Genomic DNA, 18069 nt, shown 5'->3' on the forward strand with positions numbered 1-18069 from the left:
TGTGCTTTAGAGAAATTTAAAAAGTGACATTTTTGGAATAAATGTCAATAGTTTGTGTGTGTCACTTAGTGCCCAATGATTGCCAAGGCAAAAAGGATATATTTTGATACCACAAGGTTAGACTTTAGGCATGTTAGAGTTGCAGTTGGGTTGCAGTTTAGAAGTTGCGATTATGATTTGTCAGAGGTATTTCTTTTAATATTCACAATATATCAAAAAATAGATTATTGGGTGTAGCAGTGAATTCGTTTCAATTAAAATTAAAAAAATTACGTTTATATTTTCTATAACCTCCTAAGACCCGAACTCTTCCACGGCATGCATTTTGAATTTCTCTTTGATATTTGGGCTGATTGGGGCCCAATGAACGTAAAAACAAAGAATTACCAGATTTATTTTTTTTACCTTATTTTTGTTTTTAAGAAAAATAAGAGCAATATGAGGTTACTGGTTTAAATTTTTGATAGAACAGTAGCAGTATAATGTCCTCGTAAGTGGATATCAGGCCCTTGTAGAGCAAAATTGAGTATTTTGGTCTAAATAACCCAAAATGTGATGTCCACATATGTGGACGCAGGGTCCTAGGCGGATAATAATTCCTTTTTTAAACAAGTAGGTGTGAGTAATTATGCTATGAAGTGAAAGGCAGACGCCAGTGTTTACTAAAAAATGTAAGCTTGAGAAAGAACAGCTGCTATTTCATGGTGGGCCAGATGCACAGATGATATGATTAAGGACCTGCTCTCAATCACGTACCTCTCACTGTTCACACAGAGTCAGATCTCTATCTGTGCATGATACATATACATGATTACCTCAACACAAAGACGGGAGCAATTTTGTTCAAACCTTTTTGTTGTGTTTGATGTTGGTGTTCTGTTGAGTGGAACGTTTCCCTCAGCTTGTTCACTTATATTACCGAATACAGACTACGGTATTTTTTTTCTCCTGTCTCTCATGGTGCCTAGTCTTGTAGGTGGCCTTGATTTTAATTGTCAGAGCTGAGATTTCTCTGACTGAAATTCTAGTCTCGGAACAATTTAAGTACTGAATAGATTTTTTTTATTTGATTTCGTTCATCTTAAAGTTAAAAAATGCAAGGTAATTAGTCTGTGACGTAACACAAAGGACACATTTTTCAATAGACAGAGTTCGAAAGTTCAGTAAATACTAGAACTTATCATTTTTCCCCTTTGTAATTTGGAAGAAATAACTCTTTAGCAGAGCTTGTGTAACAAAGTATTTCAGCTAACACTGCATGTCACAGAGAACCACATCTGCTTCTTTGGGATGTTTTATATGTGCATGAAGGCTATTATGTATATGACAATATATGAGAAAAATGGAATATATGATAATAAAAAAAATTATTCATATGTGAGTCAGTCCTATATGCTGCAGATATATGTCCCTTGATTACTTATTAGGGAAGTTCTGTTTTTTTCTTTTTCACACACAGCTTATATTTTCTAGTTTCTGCACCAGGAGCAGAACATGATATGTGACCAGTGGAGAGGCTCAAACTGTTTGCATGCAGTAAAAGAGGGGACAGTGAACCCAGCCTGCTCCTCTTTTCCTCTCCTCATGCGATCTCAGCACAGCCAATTATCAAGATGAACTTGCGATTGATCCTATTGCACAAAGGCTCACGGCAGTTAGCAAATCTTATTCTATTTCTTCATGCAGTCTGGAATATTTACTAAGAACACTTTTAATCCCTCAAGTCTGAAGCCTATTGATTACAGGAGGCAGATACGTTTCAGCAAAGACCACAATCAATAAACACAGCTGTGTGCGGACGATACAAAAGTCTTTAATTGTTGATAATTCAATCAGAAAATTGTGGATTTGTTGCACAGAGGCAGTCACATTTTTTTTAATCTTCAGCATCATTGATAGATTAGGTTTAGAAAGGAGTGATGAGTAAATATTATTTTTGCGTGAAAGACAGACATGATAAATATCCCATAAACTGTTTTTTAAGCATAGAACATCATTGAACAACCCAAGAATCATAAAATTTTACAGTGGTCAAAACCATGAAGTGACATTGGTGGGGGGTGGAGGGTTTTCTATGACTACTTCAGGTCTTTTCTAGTGTTGGAATAAATAAATTATTTAACAGCTACTTTGACTCCAGGTGGTGTCCAGAATTTTCAGCATCATTATACAACTAAACCGTAAGAATCTTATATTTAATACACAAAAGGAATAGTATTACAGTTTGAAGAAAGGCATTTCATTCCTTTCTTGCTTGTATCAACAGACGTGTCCTTGTAAAACTTACTTTTGATGTTACGTGTTAAATGGTGACCTTTAAAGGTAGGCTGTTTCCGTTTCCAAAGTTTACGCTAAGCTAACAGGTTGCTGGTAGCTAGCTTTGCTTAGCATTTAACGTCCATAGCAGTTCCTCCCCCAAAAAATCTTCTATAAGCACAGCCCACCCCTACTACATTCAACACGCTGTACTGCAGCAACTACGGCAGCATTTTAATGTAGAGGACATCAGACGGTTATATTCATCCACATTCTGCCCCCTTGTCCCTGTTAAGCTAACTGAATAGGGCAAAGGCAGTGACATTCATCATATACAGAAGGAACAACCATAAAGGGCAACGTGAGGCTGATAGAAGAGGGAGAGGCAGGCAGCACAACACGCTGTAAAAGCCAAAGGCCACCGGTGGGGACAGCAGTAGGGAAAAAATGTAGACATCAAAGAAAAGGGACAGCAAAAATGCAACGTCTCAGGTGGGTTTGCTGTACAAATTTGTGATCTGGCACTGTAGGCACACTTCAGCTCCTTTTATTATTCGCCATTAACTACAAAGTACATGAAGCAGCTCTTTGTATCTGCAGTATAATCTGTCTCTACAACAGGTGAACAATGCACACACTGCAACAATGTGAGTAGACAAATGGCTCGCAATTAAAAGACACTACACGAAATCCCTTGGTATCAGCTCGACTGATAACTGGCGACGCAGCTTGGCAGCTAGTGGGCGTCGATGTGAAGCGCCACCCGCAAGAAAAACTGATAAAACAGTAAACAGTAAGCTTGTGTGCTGGCAGGGTGAAAGAAGTCCTCATTTTTATGAGGCTGGTCAGTTGAGGCAGTCAGAGCTACACAGACAGGCGTATAAAGAGCTTTGTGTAGCTCAGACAGAACATCTCTTGAATCTCAAGTGTTTAAAGTTGGCCTATTTCCACCCTCCCCTAAAGTCTTGGTCAGTGGAAGATGTTGTACATTCATTAGAGGAGAGAACTGTCAAGAGTCTGGCTGACAAATGACCTTAGACCTTAATGCTCGCCCAGCTGTAATGTGTTTTTTCTTTTCTGGGAACATCGTAGTGTTTGATGAGGTTTTACTGTTAAAGTATAAGGCTGATTATATTGTGTATTTTTTTCTCGAGGTCAACAAACTTCACAAATGGACCGATCCCAACAACGAATTGATCTACTAATGCACCATCTATTAGAATTCATTTGTTCCTGCAATGCCCAAATTCTTTAAAAAGAAATCTCTTAACAATATGGTGGAGAAACACATAGACCCTGCCTACACTTGATTATAAATTGCACCTTCTGCGATCAAATTACACACGGACAGTGCTAAAGATAAAGAACAATCAATATCATGCAATCTGATCCACTTACTCAAAGCGCTTTCTGTGTTGGTTTGAGCCACATATTTATTGTAAGGTCAATGCTTTCATTTTCTGAATTGCCTAAAACAAGAAAAAACCTGGAAAATTGTTATGAAGCATCGTCCTTGTTGCAGACAGAACATTTCCTTCATTTTGTCTCACAAATTACAATATCAATAGCCGGAATAACTCGTACACAAATATTAGTTCTCGTTCTCTTTGCTAACCTAAAGTAAATCTGGCACTTGAGTGGCAATGAAACATCTGTGTTCAACAGTAGCAAAGACAGCTGGAGACACATGTTTGTCACAGATTCGCAGATATAAAACAGCAACGTGTCTCTGTAGTCCAATCTTGATCCAATCGCCCGAGAAGCATTTTAGCATTAAGTGTGAACAGGGTCGCAGAGTTTATCTCAACCTTAGAGTGGACTGAGCAAAGCCTAAGTTAGACACAAGAATCTTTGATTTCATTTTTTTTTCATTAGGACTTGTTGACAGTCTAAAAAAATACAAAATAACACATTTCATATAAAGATAACAAAAAGCAAACAAACATAAAACAACTATGCTTATACAGTATAAAGTAGAATTATAATAAATTCAATGGAGTTGCTACAACGGCAGTTTCACAAAAGAGAAAAGAATTCACTTTTTCGGGCAGCTGTCTCTATTCTTCACGTTTTTTTGTTATTTTTATTTTTCCTTTTTTTTTGCAAATGTATATGAAATATTAAGACGTGTTTTTTTCTCTTTTTTCAGTTGTGTATAACATACATGGATGTTGTGAGATTTGAAGAAACTGTGTCAGTTCTACATCTGGAGCGAAATTATAAGAATTATGTGAATGAGCCACAAGCAGTATAAACAGGGGGAACAGGAAAATACAATCCTGCAGACAACTGAGAAGGACGGAAAGAGAGAGAGAGACGGGTGGACGGGGAGAGCTCCTCTAAGTATCATGACTCATATGCTGTGGTTACATAATCAGTCTGGGGCCAAGCTAAGTGATAACATCAGGTACGACCTGCCTGCTGCACTCGGGACATTTAGGAACATCATCTGTGAAACCCTCGACTTGACTCGTCGCTGTTATTAACATTTAGAGCCATTGTTAAAATCAGTGTCATTTCAGACTTTTCTGTTTAAGCAGCAGGACCCTGATTGCAATCAGCACTATTTTCAACAACACTGAGATGTTCCGTTATACGTTAACAGGAAGTGTTTGCTGCTTTTGTGTGTGTGTGTGTGTGTGTGTGTGTGAGAAACTCTGGTTTATCTCTGTCTCTCTATAACTCTATCCCTGCCACACAATGAATCACTGATGGCGTTTTAGAGAAATAACTGAGCAGTGATTATTATTGCAGAGGGCTGTTGGGAGTGTGTCAGCCCCCACCCAGTTATTTAGTAAGTTGGCTTGATCATCTGTCTCCTCCTGAGAAAGAGAAATTTCCAGTGAATTGACCGAGAAATCCAGATGACTGTTGATAAGTCCGGTGCCGCTGTCCACAGCTGCTAGTCCCAGATTGAGTGCTTTCCTAGTATTTGCAAAGTAAAGGGCGATGATACAATCCACTTGCAGGCCTCTGATGTGCACCTCTGTTTCACTTTGCCACCCATTACTCTGTGAGGGAACATCCCCCCAGCCCCTGCAGGCCGTCCACATCTTCGTAGAGTACTAGTGCCTGAGACTTTATTCAGTCTGTGGTGGGGCAGAATCAGAGGGCTTACATGCTCTTTTCTTGTAATGTGACTGTTTGTACGTAAATTAATATGCAGGATCCTGTCGAGATGAGAGAGAAAAATGGAGTCAGCGGCTTTCACATGAGTCTTTTGCACTGAATAAGCAATGTTAAAAGCCAAACAAAGAGGCTTCATATTTCAGGTACCTCTGTTGCGTTTCCTTGGATGGTTGCTAGTCTGCAAGAAGGAAGAAACAACTGAGTCAGTGTTCAGATATTTATAGGACAATTATTTGACAAAAATTTTTTTATTCTTCTCTGGTGTTTCTGTCTCACAGTCAAGACTGTGTTGAAAAACACCCACACACTCCACCCAGCAGTTTGAACATCTTGGCTTCAATAAAAACAAGAGCCAATACTTCTCATGCCAGAGGATACAAAACTGAATCAATCCATTATTATATTTAACCTCAATGAGCACAAGGAATGTATGCGAGAAGAAAGCCCTCAGGGCCGCAACACGCAAGAGCGATGTGAGTTTACTCTAAACTCTTAATTCAGGAGGCATGGCAGTTTATCACTTATATTTCTCCATCAGAAAGTCATTTACATACATAAAGGTGTTTTACTTTGTAAACAGAGAAAATGAATAACATTTAAAATATGCACAAAAATGTGGCTCTCTGTAAAGCCCATGTTGATTAAAAATACAATTTTTGGACAGAATAATTGTCGTCAACTATATTTAACTTTGCAAATATCAGTACCCTGTTGGGTATAGCAAAGTAAATGTTTCTCATTAATATTCAGTAAAAATAAAGGTCAAATAAAACCGAAGACGCTGCTGGCGACGTGGTTCCACGTGGTGGCGTGGTTTCATGTGGTGAGATGCCTGAGAGGCTGCCAGATGTCGGCGGTATAACAGCTCACTGTTCGCCACACCGAGTTCTGCTTCTAAATGTGAGAGATTCGTGTACGTAATGCGTGCTGCAGTTCACCTTTACGTGTAGCTTTGGACTGGCTGGCAGCCACAGTCGTTAGGTCTGCTGGCAGACCTACATACACACCACCATAGTTCCTGAGAGGAGAGCAGATGAGAGGGGAGGAGAGGTTTTAAAGACCAAGTAGCAATTTAAAACCATAGATGGCATTGATTTTTGTTTTAGTGGATGTTTTTAATAGCATTACCAGTATCCCATCAAACTTACAGACCTCTAAATGAAATTCATTTATCATTTTATTCATTTATTTTTTGAGTTATTGTTCATTTACTTGTTTAAACCTTGCACTTTATTATGAGAATGCTGCAAAACAAACTATTTGACATTTTTGCGATAAGAAATTTCAAGTATATTTCATTTCAAGTATAGCCGTCTTAGCAAAATGCACTCGAGGGCGCTGCAAAGTACCTTCTTTTCTCATCTTCTGCTGAGGGATCTTCTGTCCTGATTGAGAGAATGGACACAGGTCAGGTCATATGGGAGCAGAGAGGAAATAAAAAAAAAAAAAAATCACAAATATACAAAATAGAGAGAAAGTGCAAACATTGTTCTTTTGCTTAGCCTCAGAAATCTTCAGTATGCTGCTCAAGCCCTGTAGGGAATACTTGTATGTCAGGAACTTCTATAGACCAAACCGCCAGTTTTATTTCAGGCCTGCTGAGCAACAAACTTAAAGTGGTCTCAGGTTTGATGTGGTGGCTGATCATTAAGATCAAACATGGTAACAACATGAAGCCGATGTGAAGGTTTATTCACTGTGTGCACTATCCCTATGCAAGCCAAGCTGTATCACACTTTTCAGTTTTGTGTGTATATTATTCCCTTAACTGTGTCTTGCTCTGTGAGTGTGTGTGTTGGTGCATGTGTGTATGAGTGAGTGTGCATGAGCTTTTGTGTGGTAGTTTGTTGTGTAGTGCAGACATAGATAGCTGTGATTAGCTTCACTGAGTCAATGCTTTACTGTCAGCTCTCATGGGTCCTGTGCTGGCTGTTCAGATGGTTATGAAGGAGAATACACACACTTGCACACACAAACACAAACTACAATAAAGCACAAACACACATACACAGTGTTTCCAGGAAATGCTTTGGAAAAAGCTGCCCCTCCCAAAGCTTTTTACTGTATTCTAGATAGCAAAGAAAAGTATATCTTCTGTATTTCAATTAAAATAAAAACAAAAAAAACCCCAAAGAACAGAACACAAAACTATTTGTTGGCCAAAATCAATTATTTTTAACCAAAAGTATATACAACAAAAGCAGAGTGGTTAGTCTGAAATTAAAATATTTATGTCACTGTCAACTGGGACAATCCATTTTTGGACCCACAGTAAATTTACTTTTAATTTTTGCAGTTAGCAAACTACGCAGGAGTATTAGGGCCACATTAGAGGGAAAAATCATTTTAAGAATAAAGTCGTAATTCTATTTTGAGAAAAAAGTCCAGATTACAGTTATTGTTTGACGACAAACTGCCAAATTTGCTATAAACCTCTACAAAATGCCTTGTGTAAATGACCTAATGAAACAAACTGATCAGCTGTCTTGTGATACAACGTACATCCTCTTTATTGCACAACGGTGTAACCAACCATACTTTACATTATGCTGCCTAAGATTTTGTTAACTGTTCATCTTTGACTGTAGGAGGAACCCACACAAAAACAGGGAGAACATGTGAAGTCAACACAAAAGGCTCCAGCCAGATGGCAGAGTCAATCTCAGGACCTTATTGTTGTGAGACAACATTGCTAACTACCACACCACTGTGGTGCCCAACTTCACATGTCACATGAAAATTTCCAAAGGTTGATTCTGTACATCTGGACGTAGCGTTTTCAGTGGGAGACACGTTTTGTCACTCATCCAAGTGACTTCTTCAGTCTCAGCTGACTGTTTATAAGATTAGGGAATCCTGCAGTCAGCTGAGACTGAAGAAGTCACTTGGATGAGTGACAAAACGTGTCTCCCACTGAAAACGCTACGTCCAGATGTACAGAATCAACCTTTGGAAATTTTCTTACCTGGATGATTGAGCATGCATCAAGACACATGTAAATTAAAAAAATGTTAACAATGATGATCTTTACTGTCAAACCCTTGCATATTTACCATTGTTAAATGACCCTAAGTGTCAGTGTTAATATACAGCATTGAGGTATAAAGCTAATTTTGTACAGTGTAAAATTTGATGCAAACCTTCAAGGCCTGGAGCCTGCAGATAAGGAGTTTTAGAAATACTTTAAATAATTAGAAAATGGCTTAAGTACTTACACATCTTTGGAGGCTTCTGCTGGCCCTGAGAACAGATGACAAGCCAGAAGTTAATTTCATTCCATTATGACATGTACAAGTGGTCAAAGCAGGTGTGTTTTACCAAACTGATAATTAATTTCTTTGCATTTACGATCAGTGAAATGCACAGCAGGTTTTTAATCAACAGTCACTGAATGTGAACTACACACTCACTGAGCACTTCATTAAGAACACCTATGCACCAGCGTCATTCATACCAGTGTTGCCAACTTAGCGACTTTGTCGCTATATTTAGCGAGTTTTCAGACCCCTTAGCGACTTTTTTTCTAAAAAAAAAAAAGTCGCTAAAAAGGAGGAGCAGGGTTGGAATTGTGACATTAAAAAAAACAATAATTGCTAAAAGAAATTTAATTTGTAGTTCTAAATAAACTCTAAATGCATTTAGGACGTTTTTTACTCACTTTATGTCTCTTCCACGATGTTATTTCTCTCTCCAACAACATAGGTTACAATTAGATTAGCATGACCAATTATGCAAATTAGGTGATGACGTCATGTGGCGACTTCTAGCGACTTTTAGGACAACCAATAGCGATTTTCCTTACTGAGGAGTTGGCAACACTGATTCATACATCATTCTCCAATCTGTCAGTCTTGCTGCAAGAGTGCAGTGCAATGTCTCAAGGGTAAAAATCCATGCACCCAATGTGCTACAATGTATTGATTCCTTTATGCTCCCAGTATATGTTCCCATAAAGTATGACAGAACACCACATCACAAACATTGTCTCACACTGGTCTCATGACGAGTCTGATGGATCTGAGAGTATCTCAAGTCAGCAGATCTGCATTCAGCATAACACTGCTAATATGTCCAGTAGCACAAAGGGAGCATGAATGTGCAGCTGACGATTCTACAAGAGTGATGTAATGCAAATATGTCATTCGAGGAATCCACGCCATAAAGAATAGAGGCTGTTTTAGTGAGCAAAACAAGGCCTTGCCTAGTATACTGGCTACTGTATTTTTAGATACTTCAATGTGCATAAACAATGCCTACACTACTTCTGTATCTGCCACACTTATCAGACTTACCTTGCAAAAATTCAACACTTTATTGGCTCCTTTAATTGCTAGGGTGACGAAAGTGAACCGTTAACTGGCAATATTTTCGGAAGGTGTAGAACGAACCCCTCCCAGTGCAATTATCACGTGCGGTTTCGACAAACATGAAATTCAACCAGGCATTACAATTGTTATTTGCTGAAGCTGAATGAACTGTTAACCAAAACCACAACTTCTGCCAACTATATTCAAAATGCTTTTGTTGCTTAAACTCAAGTAAACACTGCTGACTACCTCACTGCAATTCCCCTCAGTCACAGCAGATGCATTTCCTGTACTGAGAAATGTTGCTGCTGAACAACAGGATGGAGCCAATTTAGTGCACCCTGCAGTGACTAAGATACAGGATTTACAGAGACGTGGTCATTTTCGGAAATGCTTGAAAAAAAATAACACACACACTCAACTCATATCCGTCCATTAAAATAAAAAGCTGCACGATACAGAAGGTACTTAGCTAGTGCAGTCTAAATTTTGCGAATGAGACAACCTTTTAAGGTACAAGAGACGTTTTTATTTAAAGTCGTTATTTGTTATCAGATGCTTGTTAATTTTTTCACTACATTTCAAAAGGTAATATTTGATATTCATTTCTAATGCCTTAGAACATTTTTCAGCAGCTAACATTTTACAGATCACACATTAAACCTTATACGCAATGTACAACGTTTAAGTACTGGGACAATAACATATATCCAGGAAATGATAGGATATCTCGGAAACACCTGGTTGGAAGTGTGTTAAATCTGGGATAGAAGGATCAACTGATTAGAATCTGGTGGTCAAAGATCCTCACTCAACATATTTTTGACTTCCACTCAAATTCATATGCAAATTGTGACAAATAGAAATTCCTAATATGATCAAATAGAGGTGATGACCGGTGAACTTCTGTGATCTTATAATGTTCTGTAAAAATGCTTTTCTGGCCATTACTCACCACCATAATTCAGCAACAGAAGACGTGATATTGGCCTTATTTCACATTTAGTTGGATACTGAATTGGTGACACTAATCTTTGGTGCTCACAATAATATTCACAACATCACTGCAAGCTGGTGTTTTATTTATTTACTTACTGAAATCTTTTTGTGGAGGTAGTTGCACACCATCTCAAAGACTTAGTGACCAAAGTTATAGCTAATGCTGGATTTATTCATTTGTTTTTTATAACGGCAAATACACAGCATGAACATTCCCAATTTAACAGCATTTACAGCCTATGTTTGAGATGCCTGTGATTCTCATAGCCTTTAAATGAGCTGTTCCAGAAACCAGTTTGGGATGATCTGAGCTTTGTGACATGGCACGTTAACAGGTTGATAAGAACCATCATGATGTCTTGATCTACAAAGAGGAACATATTGTAAAATAACTTTGGACATACAGTGTACGATGCCTCAGTTGCAGATACCCACTGAGCTCATCTCCATGCTGTTTGACTCTTTTATGGACCGACAACACTTTGTGCTTTGCCAAACTGCAGGCAGTCAACTGAGCTTGATTTGAATTGTAATAACATCATAATGCATTCTGCAGGAGGATAATCGGACTTTTTTCTTGAATGTACAGTCGCACATTGACAACAGCGGTGAAACAAAAGCCTCAGTTGTGTCCTTCAATTGCTTTTTCATGTTATACCTTATTTTATAAGAGTAGAAATGTACCTTGAAAAGAACACCACAAGAATCACTTGCAATAGTAGAAAATTGGATAATCTACATTACACACAAATAGGCTACAGTACATTTTATCCTCGTAGAGGGAATGCTGACATGACACAGGGGCCTATTCAGTGGCCTGACAAAAGCTCATTCATATCCAAGGCAGCACATCAGGGTGCATAAGACTAGGGACAGGCAATGTGATATAGAACCACTAAAGCCGTCATTTTGAGTTTTGTAAGCAAAATAACAGCTTCACATCAGAGTTCTTAAACTTTATACCTGAAAATGGGCATTTGTAGGTTTGACGTTGTCCCTCACTAAAATCAAATCAAAGCAAAGTTAATTTTATTGAACTTAATGTTCTCTGTGATGAATACTTGCAGGCTAACGTTCCAGTTATAGGTATGTGTGTGTATATATGCGACTTATCACTAACAGAACAAATTATAGGGACAAAATAATTGTTCATAGATTGAAATAATAGGAAATGTAAACAAGAAATGCTTTTATCTTTATTTACAGAAAGCGAAACACTTGATTCTGACCTGGTGTCAGCCTCTATGGACAAATGAGTGCAGCCACTAGTCGAAATTTATCAGAGTGACAGGATGTCACATGCCCTTGACACTGTGCTGATCGCTGACCTCTAAGAGCAGAAAAAGTGGCTAGGGCCTGCCATGCAGAAACAAACACAGCTGCTGTCCTTCATAGATAAACAAACCACAGTTACAGTACACTCACACAACTGCCGAGATGCTGTTTGTGTACCTCAAGGTGGATCTCATTTAAAGCATGAAACAACACTGGACTGTGTTTCCCTGTAGCTTTCTGAGCTCTGTTAAAGCACCTGCTAAGTACTGATTAGGTACCTGCAAACACACACGCACATTTGCAGAAGCACAAACACACACCGTGCTTTAATAGGTAGTGGTGGGTGAGGTAATCCTGCAGATACTTCAGGAAAATAGTTACCTCAATTTGACTCTGGAGCCCAGAGATTTACTTCGCAAAACTTGAAACATGTCTAAAATCAGCCTACATCGACTAAGAAAGGTGTTTTATGAGGAAAATAACAAACGGAAAAGCACGATAGCCCAGTGAGAGTTGGTAAAATCACGCGATACAGGATTTTTTTTTTCCATTCAAATATGTCCTCCAGGCTTTATGAATGAACCTGGCTGTTGATTAGGCATTTTTAGTGCCGCCTGCTTATAGGGCACAACCAACATCAGTCAAGCGGGAAGACAAAGATGGATGGATGTCAGTGAAATTGCTTGTCTTCCATCCTCAGCGAACCCTTTCAAACAAGCACTAAGATGCTGAGAGAGAAGCTGTTCACTTAGATGTTAACGCCACATTTATGGTGTCAGGAGCCACGATCTGCGTCAAAGCGGCGCATTCTTCAGACCCAGGTGCCTCAGACGAGGGAGATCCTTCGTGATCGATCTGCCACCCATGGCTTCGAGAGACCACCACGGGCATGCACACGCACAACCCCGCCCCCAAACAAACACACACACACATTCTTTTAAACGCAAGGGCAACCCCGACACACTTCATTGACATTCAAGACATCTTCTCCCATCGCTGCAGATACAGTGGCAACTCTTTCTTTCAAACCCCTCCAACCCCCTCGCCCACCTCACACACACACACACGCTCACCCAGTATTGCACACACAAACGGATGTACACAGAGATTCCTGAAACACTCACCCCCTCCTGTGGTGCTGGTGGCTGAGGAATTGCCACAACCCATTTTGCATCGATGCAGCCACCGTCCAAGCTGAGCGGACACGTTTAATGAGTGGATGGACGGGGAGGACAGGAGGGGAATGTACAACACATTGGGAGAAGAGGGGAAAGTGGGCAGGAGAGGTGACAGAGGCACAAAGGGAGGGAAGGTCAAAGGAAATGCCTAGCAGGGACCCCCGTTGGTTGTATCCCCTCCCCTGTCTTCAACCCTTGCGCCTGCCTACTGCGATGCAATGAAGAGCTCAGAGTGAAGTGACAGCATGGCGAGAGAGGCTTTTATACACACACACCACACTCACTGACAAGAGAGAACAAGGGAGAGGGGGGAATGAGGGGGGAGAGAGAGAGAGAAAGATGCTTTACCCTCACATGATTTGCTCTTTTCCTCCACCCTGACAAGGTTGCCCGGGAAACCAGGGGAAAGGGGGCGGAGGGTGGAGTGAGAGCCAACCAATAAGGAGCTTCCTTTATATATAAAGGTGTAAAAAAAAAAAAAACTGGAATACATTGAATGGCATCCATATATCAGCATGTTTGTGTGGCATACTGTAAAATTCCCAAAGTGTTCTGTGTATGCTAAAATATAGAGAAGCAATACTTGTGCTTTTTTTACAGAGGCGACGCACACGTTCATGCTCACTCGTGACCTAAAGCTTATATACTTGAGCTGCTGGCAATCAGTGAGAATGAGAATATGGAAAAACCTTGAACAGTGAACAAGTGGAACCACAAAGGGTCATGCATAGGCCTCTTTATAGCCCCGAGTGATTCTCAGAGCATCTCTGTTCTTCATTTCACTCCCGATGTATGCGCTTAAAATGCAAGAACAGTCACATGAGTAGAGTATGATGGCAAGAAGCATTACATTAGCACTCTGCACCAGTCAAACCAATTCACACTTTCTGTTAGCGGTGTTATCTATATTATAATGGGAGTCGAGATGTTTAAAATTCAAATGAGAAGTTCCCAAAGGGAAAAAAAGACATCATGAATTCCCTTTCTGTTTTATGCTAGATGGACTCATTTCCAAAGGCCCTTAAACAGGCCTGAGATGCTTCTTATGTGTAGATGAATTGATGTGTGAGACTAATTGTATTCAAATTTCTCATATACAATTACAAGTGTCTAGAACAATAAGAAGACTTTGTGTAGAGTAAAGTCAGTCTTAAACTGTTGTGCACAATCCATTGCAATCTGAAGTAAAATACATTATAGGAAAAATGCTTTTTTGCCTCATGCTTGCTTTTTATGTGCGCTGTGAGAGGACTGATGACACTGCCATCTGTCAGTTCATTGTAAAACTGGCAGCTGGTTAGCTTAACACACTGACTGAAAACGGGAGGAAACAACTATACTGGGGCTCTATCCAAAGGTGGGCTGCAAAAATCAGCTTTGGACCTGATTCACCTCCTTACACAGCAAGAGCTGATGGCGTTTGTGAGGACGCAGGGCGTAAGAGATCCCGGGGAAGTCAGCGGTCACTTGGAATGGTTTGCTGCTACCACAATGAAGGAGTGCAGAATGCCACGGAGCCCCACCCACAGCAGCTTCCACCTGCTTGGATGTACTTCCAAGCTTTGGTGAGCTACTGTCAGTTGCAGCTCAGATTGTGCTAATGAACAACTTTTCTCTCTAAAAGATCATCTTTCTGTACCTGTCACTGTTAGCCACCCACACAGAGAATCATAAAAAAGTGACCTTGAGTGGTAAAGCATCTGCATGAAATTCAGCACATCCAGTCTTTGTGGCACACAAGAGCAGGACAGAAGGCACATTTTAAACGTCTGGGGGTGAACTGTCAGAAAAGGTCTCAACACAATATGATCAAGAGATCATCATGGATGGTTGACCTTAGGCCATGTAAATAAGTAAGCATTGTCTAGTTATATTGCAGTGTTCAAGATCAAAAGTCACAAAATAAGACATAACAATTAAAACAGTATAAACTGATTAAACTAATTAAAGGTGATTGCGGGCAGGTGGGTCCTAATCTCCTCTTGTCTTTAACTTAGATCTAGGTGCAGCCAGCAAGCTGATCTCAGAGACCTAGCAACTGCATGTGGATGATGTAGAAGACTAATAAATCCAAATCCAGGACATCTGATTATGAAGCGTTCTAAATGTGATAACCAAAACTGAACCCTAAATTTTACCAGCATGAAGAAGATCAAATCGGCGTCACAATGGACCTTATAGAGGACCCGGTGAGTAGTTTCGTAGTAACATTGAGAACCGATTCAGGAATAATTTCCTCAGGCAAAGCAATAATGAATTACATTAATCGAGGTGTGAGAAACAAAAGAATAAACGGCCATTTCCAAATCACACTGAGACACAATATATGTGTCAATAAATGAGACACAATATATATTAACACCCAGGCGTTAGCTAAGCAATCTGCTTTCTTAACAGCTGTTTTAAATGTATATGAAAAGATCTGTATGACTAGTCTGTGGGATTATATGGTTACTGGGCAGGGGTATGAGTTGAAAGCAGAGGATCTTCTGGATAAAAATGCGTCAGTATTTCAAAAGATGTCTGTCATCCCCTTTATGTTTGTAGAAGAAGTTCTAAAAGTTTTGGTGCTCGTCTGACTTTTGCTTTGGCACCTTGACAAGGTTTATAACTGCATTATCTGTGAGAGAGGTTGACAGAGGGATAGTGATCACATTTACCTCATGAACATGAGTGTAATTATTTTATATCAACAAGACTGAGATATTCTCAGTCTATTTTGCATTTACACTTTGTACTTAGCACTATTTAGGAACTGTTAGAAGGCTAACATGCTAAAATTAGTATGACTTAGTATGACTTTTAAGGTATGTTTTGACTAGGTGGGCTTTACTTTAGCCCTAGAAAAGCAAAAATTATTAACTGTACGCCAGATAATCAGTGGCAATGCAGCTTGCTCCTTTCAGGGTGGTCTTTGGTTAGCTGAATCACTCTTTCATTTAAAAGAGGCTATCCAGACATTATGCATTGCTGTTTTACCAGACTTCAAGCATAGTTCATTATCAAAGTTAGAGCTGAAAAGCTATGTCTGATTTACAGCCACAACTACACCAATTAAACAAGGCAAGTCCACTGGGGAGCGAAGAATGATCTCCCACTCAGGCTGCCTGGACAACACGGCCTGGAAGCTTGATGAAGAGGCTGTGCTTGTCACAGCTTGCCTATCGAGGCACAACACAACATGACATGGCCATCCTAACAAGTCAACAAGACAGTTATTCACATTGGGAAAAAATGTAAAATACTACATGAGTGCATATTACATGCTGTCTTCTTACTGTGCCACAGCCTAATATAGCTGGATTTGTTTTAGGTTTTTAAGTTTTAGGGCTGATGTTAATACAGATTTTTACAGAGAGAAAAAAATAGTGAGTACTCTCATATTCATTATATCAAAGTTATATAAAGGTTTAACTTTGCAAAGGTTTATTTCTCAAACTACCTGTTAGGGCAAAACAGTACATATGTTTTAGTTGTTGTTTTTGTTTTACTTTGTATAGCCTTTTTCAGTAAGTGCGATTTAATTAGAGAGCCAGAAACGCAGCACATCACATGCTCAGCCAATTTGTCAGTTGCGATTGATGCAAATCAAGACAAGAGCTTCTGGTCCTGATTACTTACCAGACTAAAATGTAATTTTAAAAGGTTTGTGCAACTTATCACCATCCATCGGTCTACATCCATTTATCTCTCAATAAATACTAACCGCTTCCTCATATCAATCAATAATCTTTTTGTTTTGTGCTGGTTTTTTGTTGTTCCACAAAGTAAAGGAACATTTTATTTTGTCATGAGTGGAGTGAGCTTTTCCAGGGTAATAGTGCCACTAAATGGATTGATGAGTATAAATTTTATAGAAATGTTATGTTATCTATACCCAGCTGAACATCTATGGAAGACATTGGTCCAATAAATCAGACAGTGCCTTCTCCCAACACTTAAACAGGACTCCAGTAGAATTCAGTGGCGCACTAATGTGTTTCTACTGGCACATGATGATCCATCCAGAGGTTGGTGGATGGGATAGGTATCAGATTGATACTTTGTTCCTATTAGGAACAGTTTCTTTCCCCTTGCCAGCTCCCTTCTAAACAGTTGACCTGTCACACTGCTCCCACTGCCAGACTGCAACTGCACCTTATGTACATTCTGTATTCATTCCACTTCATTTCTGTATTCTATGTATATAAGTTTAGATTGGTTATTTACAGTTGGTTTACACAGCTTTGTGTATGTATGTGTAATGTGTATATATAGACACGTGTGTGTGTGTGTGTGTGTGCGTGTGATTTACATTGCTGTGCTTGAGAGCCTCCATCTACCGGAACCAAATTCCTTGTATGTGTCTGCACATATACTTGGCCAATAAACACGATTCTGATTCTATCCTCTAAGTTCAGTACGGAGCATAATGAATTGGGATACATTATTTATGTTTTGTTTTGTTTTTTCTTTGTTTTTTTGGAAATGAAAAAAATATCCGCTATGAAAAATGTCTGAACCCTTTTGTGTTGACTGTCAAATCTATTTTAATAGCCTATAGCACATTTAAACAACAGTAAATAGAGAGAGGAACATTTAGAATTCTGAAAAACCAAATTTCAAAATACATGAAAAACTGAAATGTGTGTTTGTTTTATTAAACTCATTAAAATGTGTTCAGAATTTGTCAATTAAGGAGGCTTTATCTCATACAACATGACACTGCTCTCCGCTCCGTAAGCTTTATAGCTTTAAATCGTGGCTGTCAATATTGGTATCGGCAGTAGTGGCCCTTTATTTACTTGATATTGCATCGATACTAAAAAGTGTAGTACTGCACAGCACTACATTCCGTCACCTCACGAAGAAACTTTGTGTTGTTTTTCCTCTAAATTTGTTTAAAGCCCTAGTTGAAAAATGCTGCAATTCTTTATGTGACCACA

At 39.2% G+C, this 18069-nt stretch overlaps 1 protein-coding gene across 1 annotated transcript; it reads right to left on the bottom strand.

The window, feature by feature from the left end:
• Positions 1-1791: 1791 nt before the first annotated feature.
• Positions 1792-13488, bottom strand: c25h12orf75 (chromosome 25 C12orf75 homolog). The gene is made up of 6 exons (XM_084933910.1): positions 13091-13488; positions 8601-8625; positions 6735-6770; positions 6324-6403; positions 5533-5563; positions 1792-5426 (listed from the first exon to the last, which is right to left on the bottom strand). The coding sequence occupies exons 1-5, from the start codon at positions 13131-13133 to the stop codon at positions 5559-5561; spliced, it is 189 nt and encodes a 62-aa protein (XP_084790036.1). The 5' UTR covers positions 13134-13488; the 3' UTR covers positions 1792-5426; positions 5533-5558.
• Positions 13489-18069: the final 4581 nt, after the last annotated feature.

This window comes from Perissodus microlepis, chromosome 7 (assembly GCF_051167445.1).
Source record: "Perissodus microlepis isolate ML-2025 ecotype Zambia chromosome 7, ASM5116744v1, whole genome shotgun sequence".
In the NCBI taxonomy this organism is placed as follows: Eukaryota; Metazoa; Chordata; class Actinopteri; order Cichliformes; family Cichlidae; genus Perissodus; species Perissodus microlepis.

Excerpts from the sequence above, each read along its gene's own strand:
- c25h12orf75 (XM_084933910.1), bottom strand. The coding sequence starts at position 13,133 with ATGGGTTGTGGCAATTCCTCAGCCACCAGCACCACAGGAGGGG. Across the intron at positions 8,626-13,090 it reads CACCAGCACCACAGGAGGGG|GGCCAGCAGAAGCCTCCAAA; the intron begins GTGAGTGTTTCA and ends ATCTGTTCTCAG. Across the intron at positions 6,771-8,600 it reads GCAGAAGCCTCCAAAGATGT|GACAGAAGATCCCTCAGCAG; the intron begins GTAAGTACTTAA and ends TCTCTCAATCAG.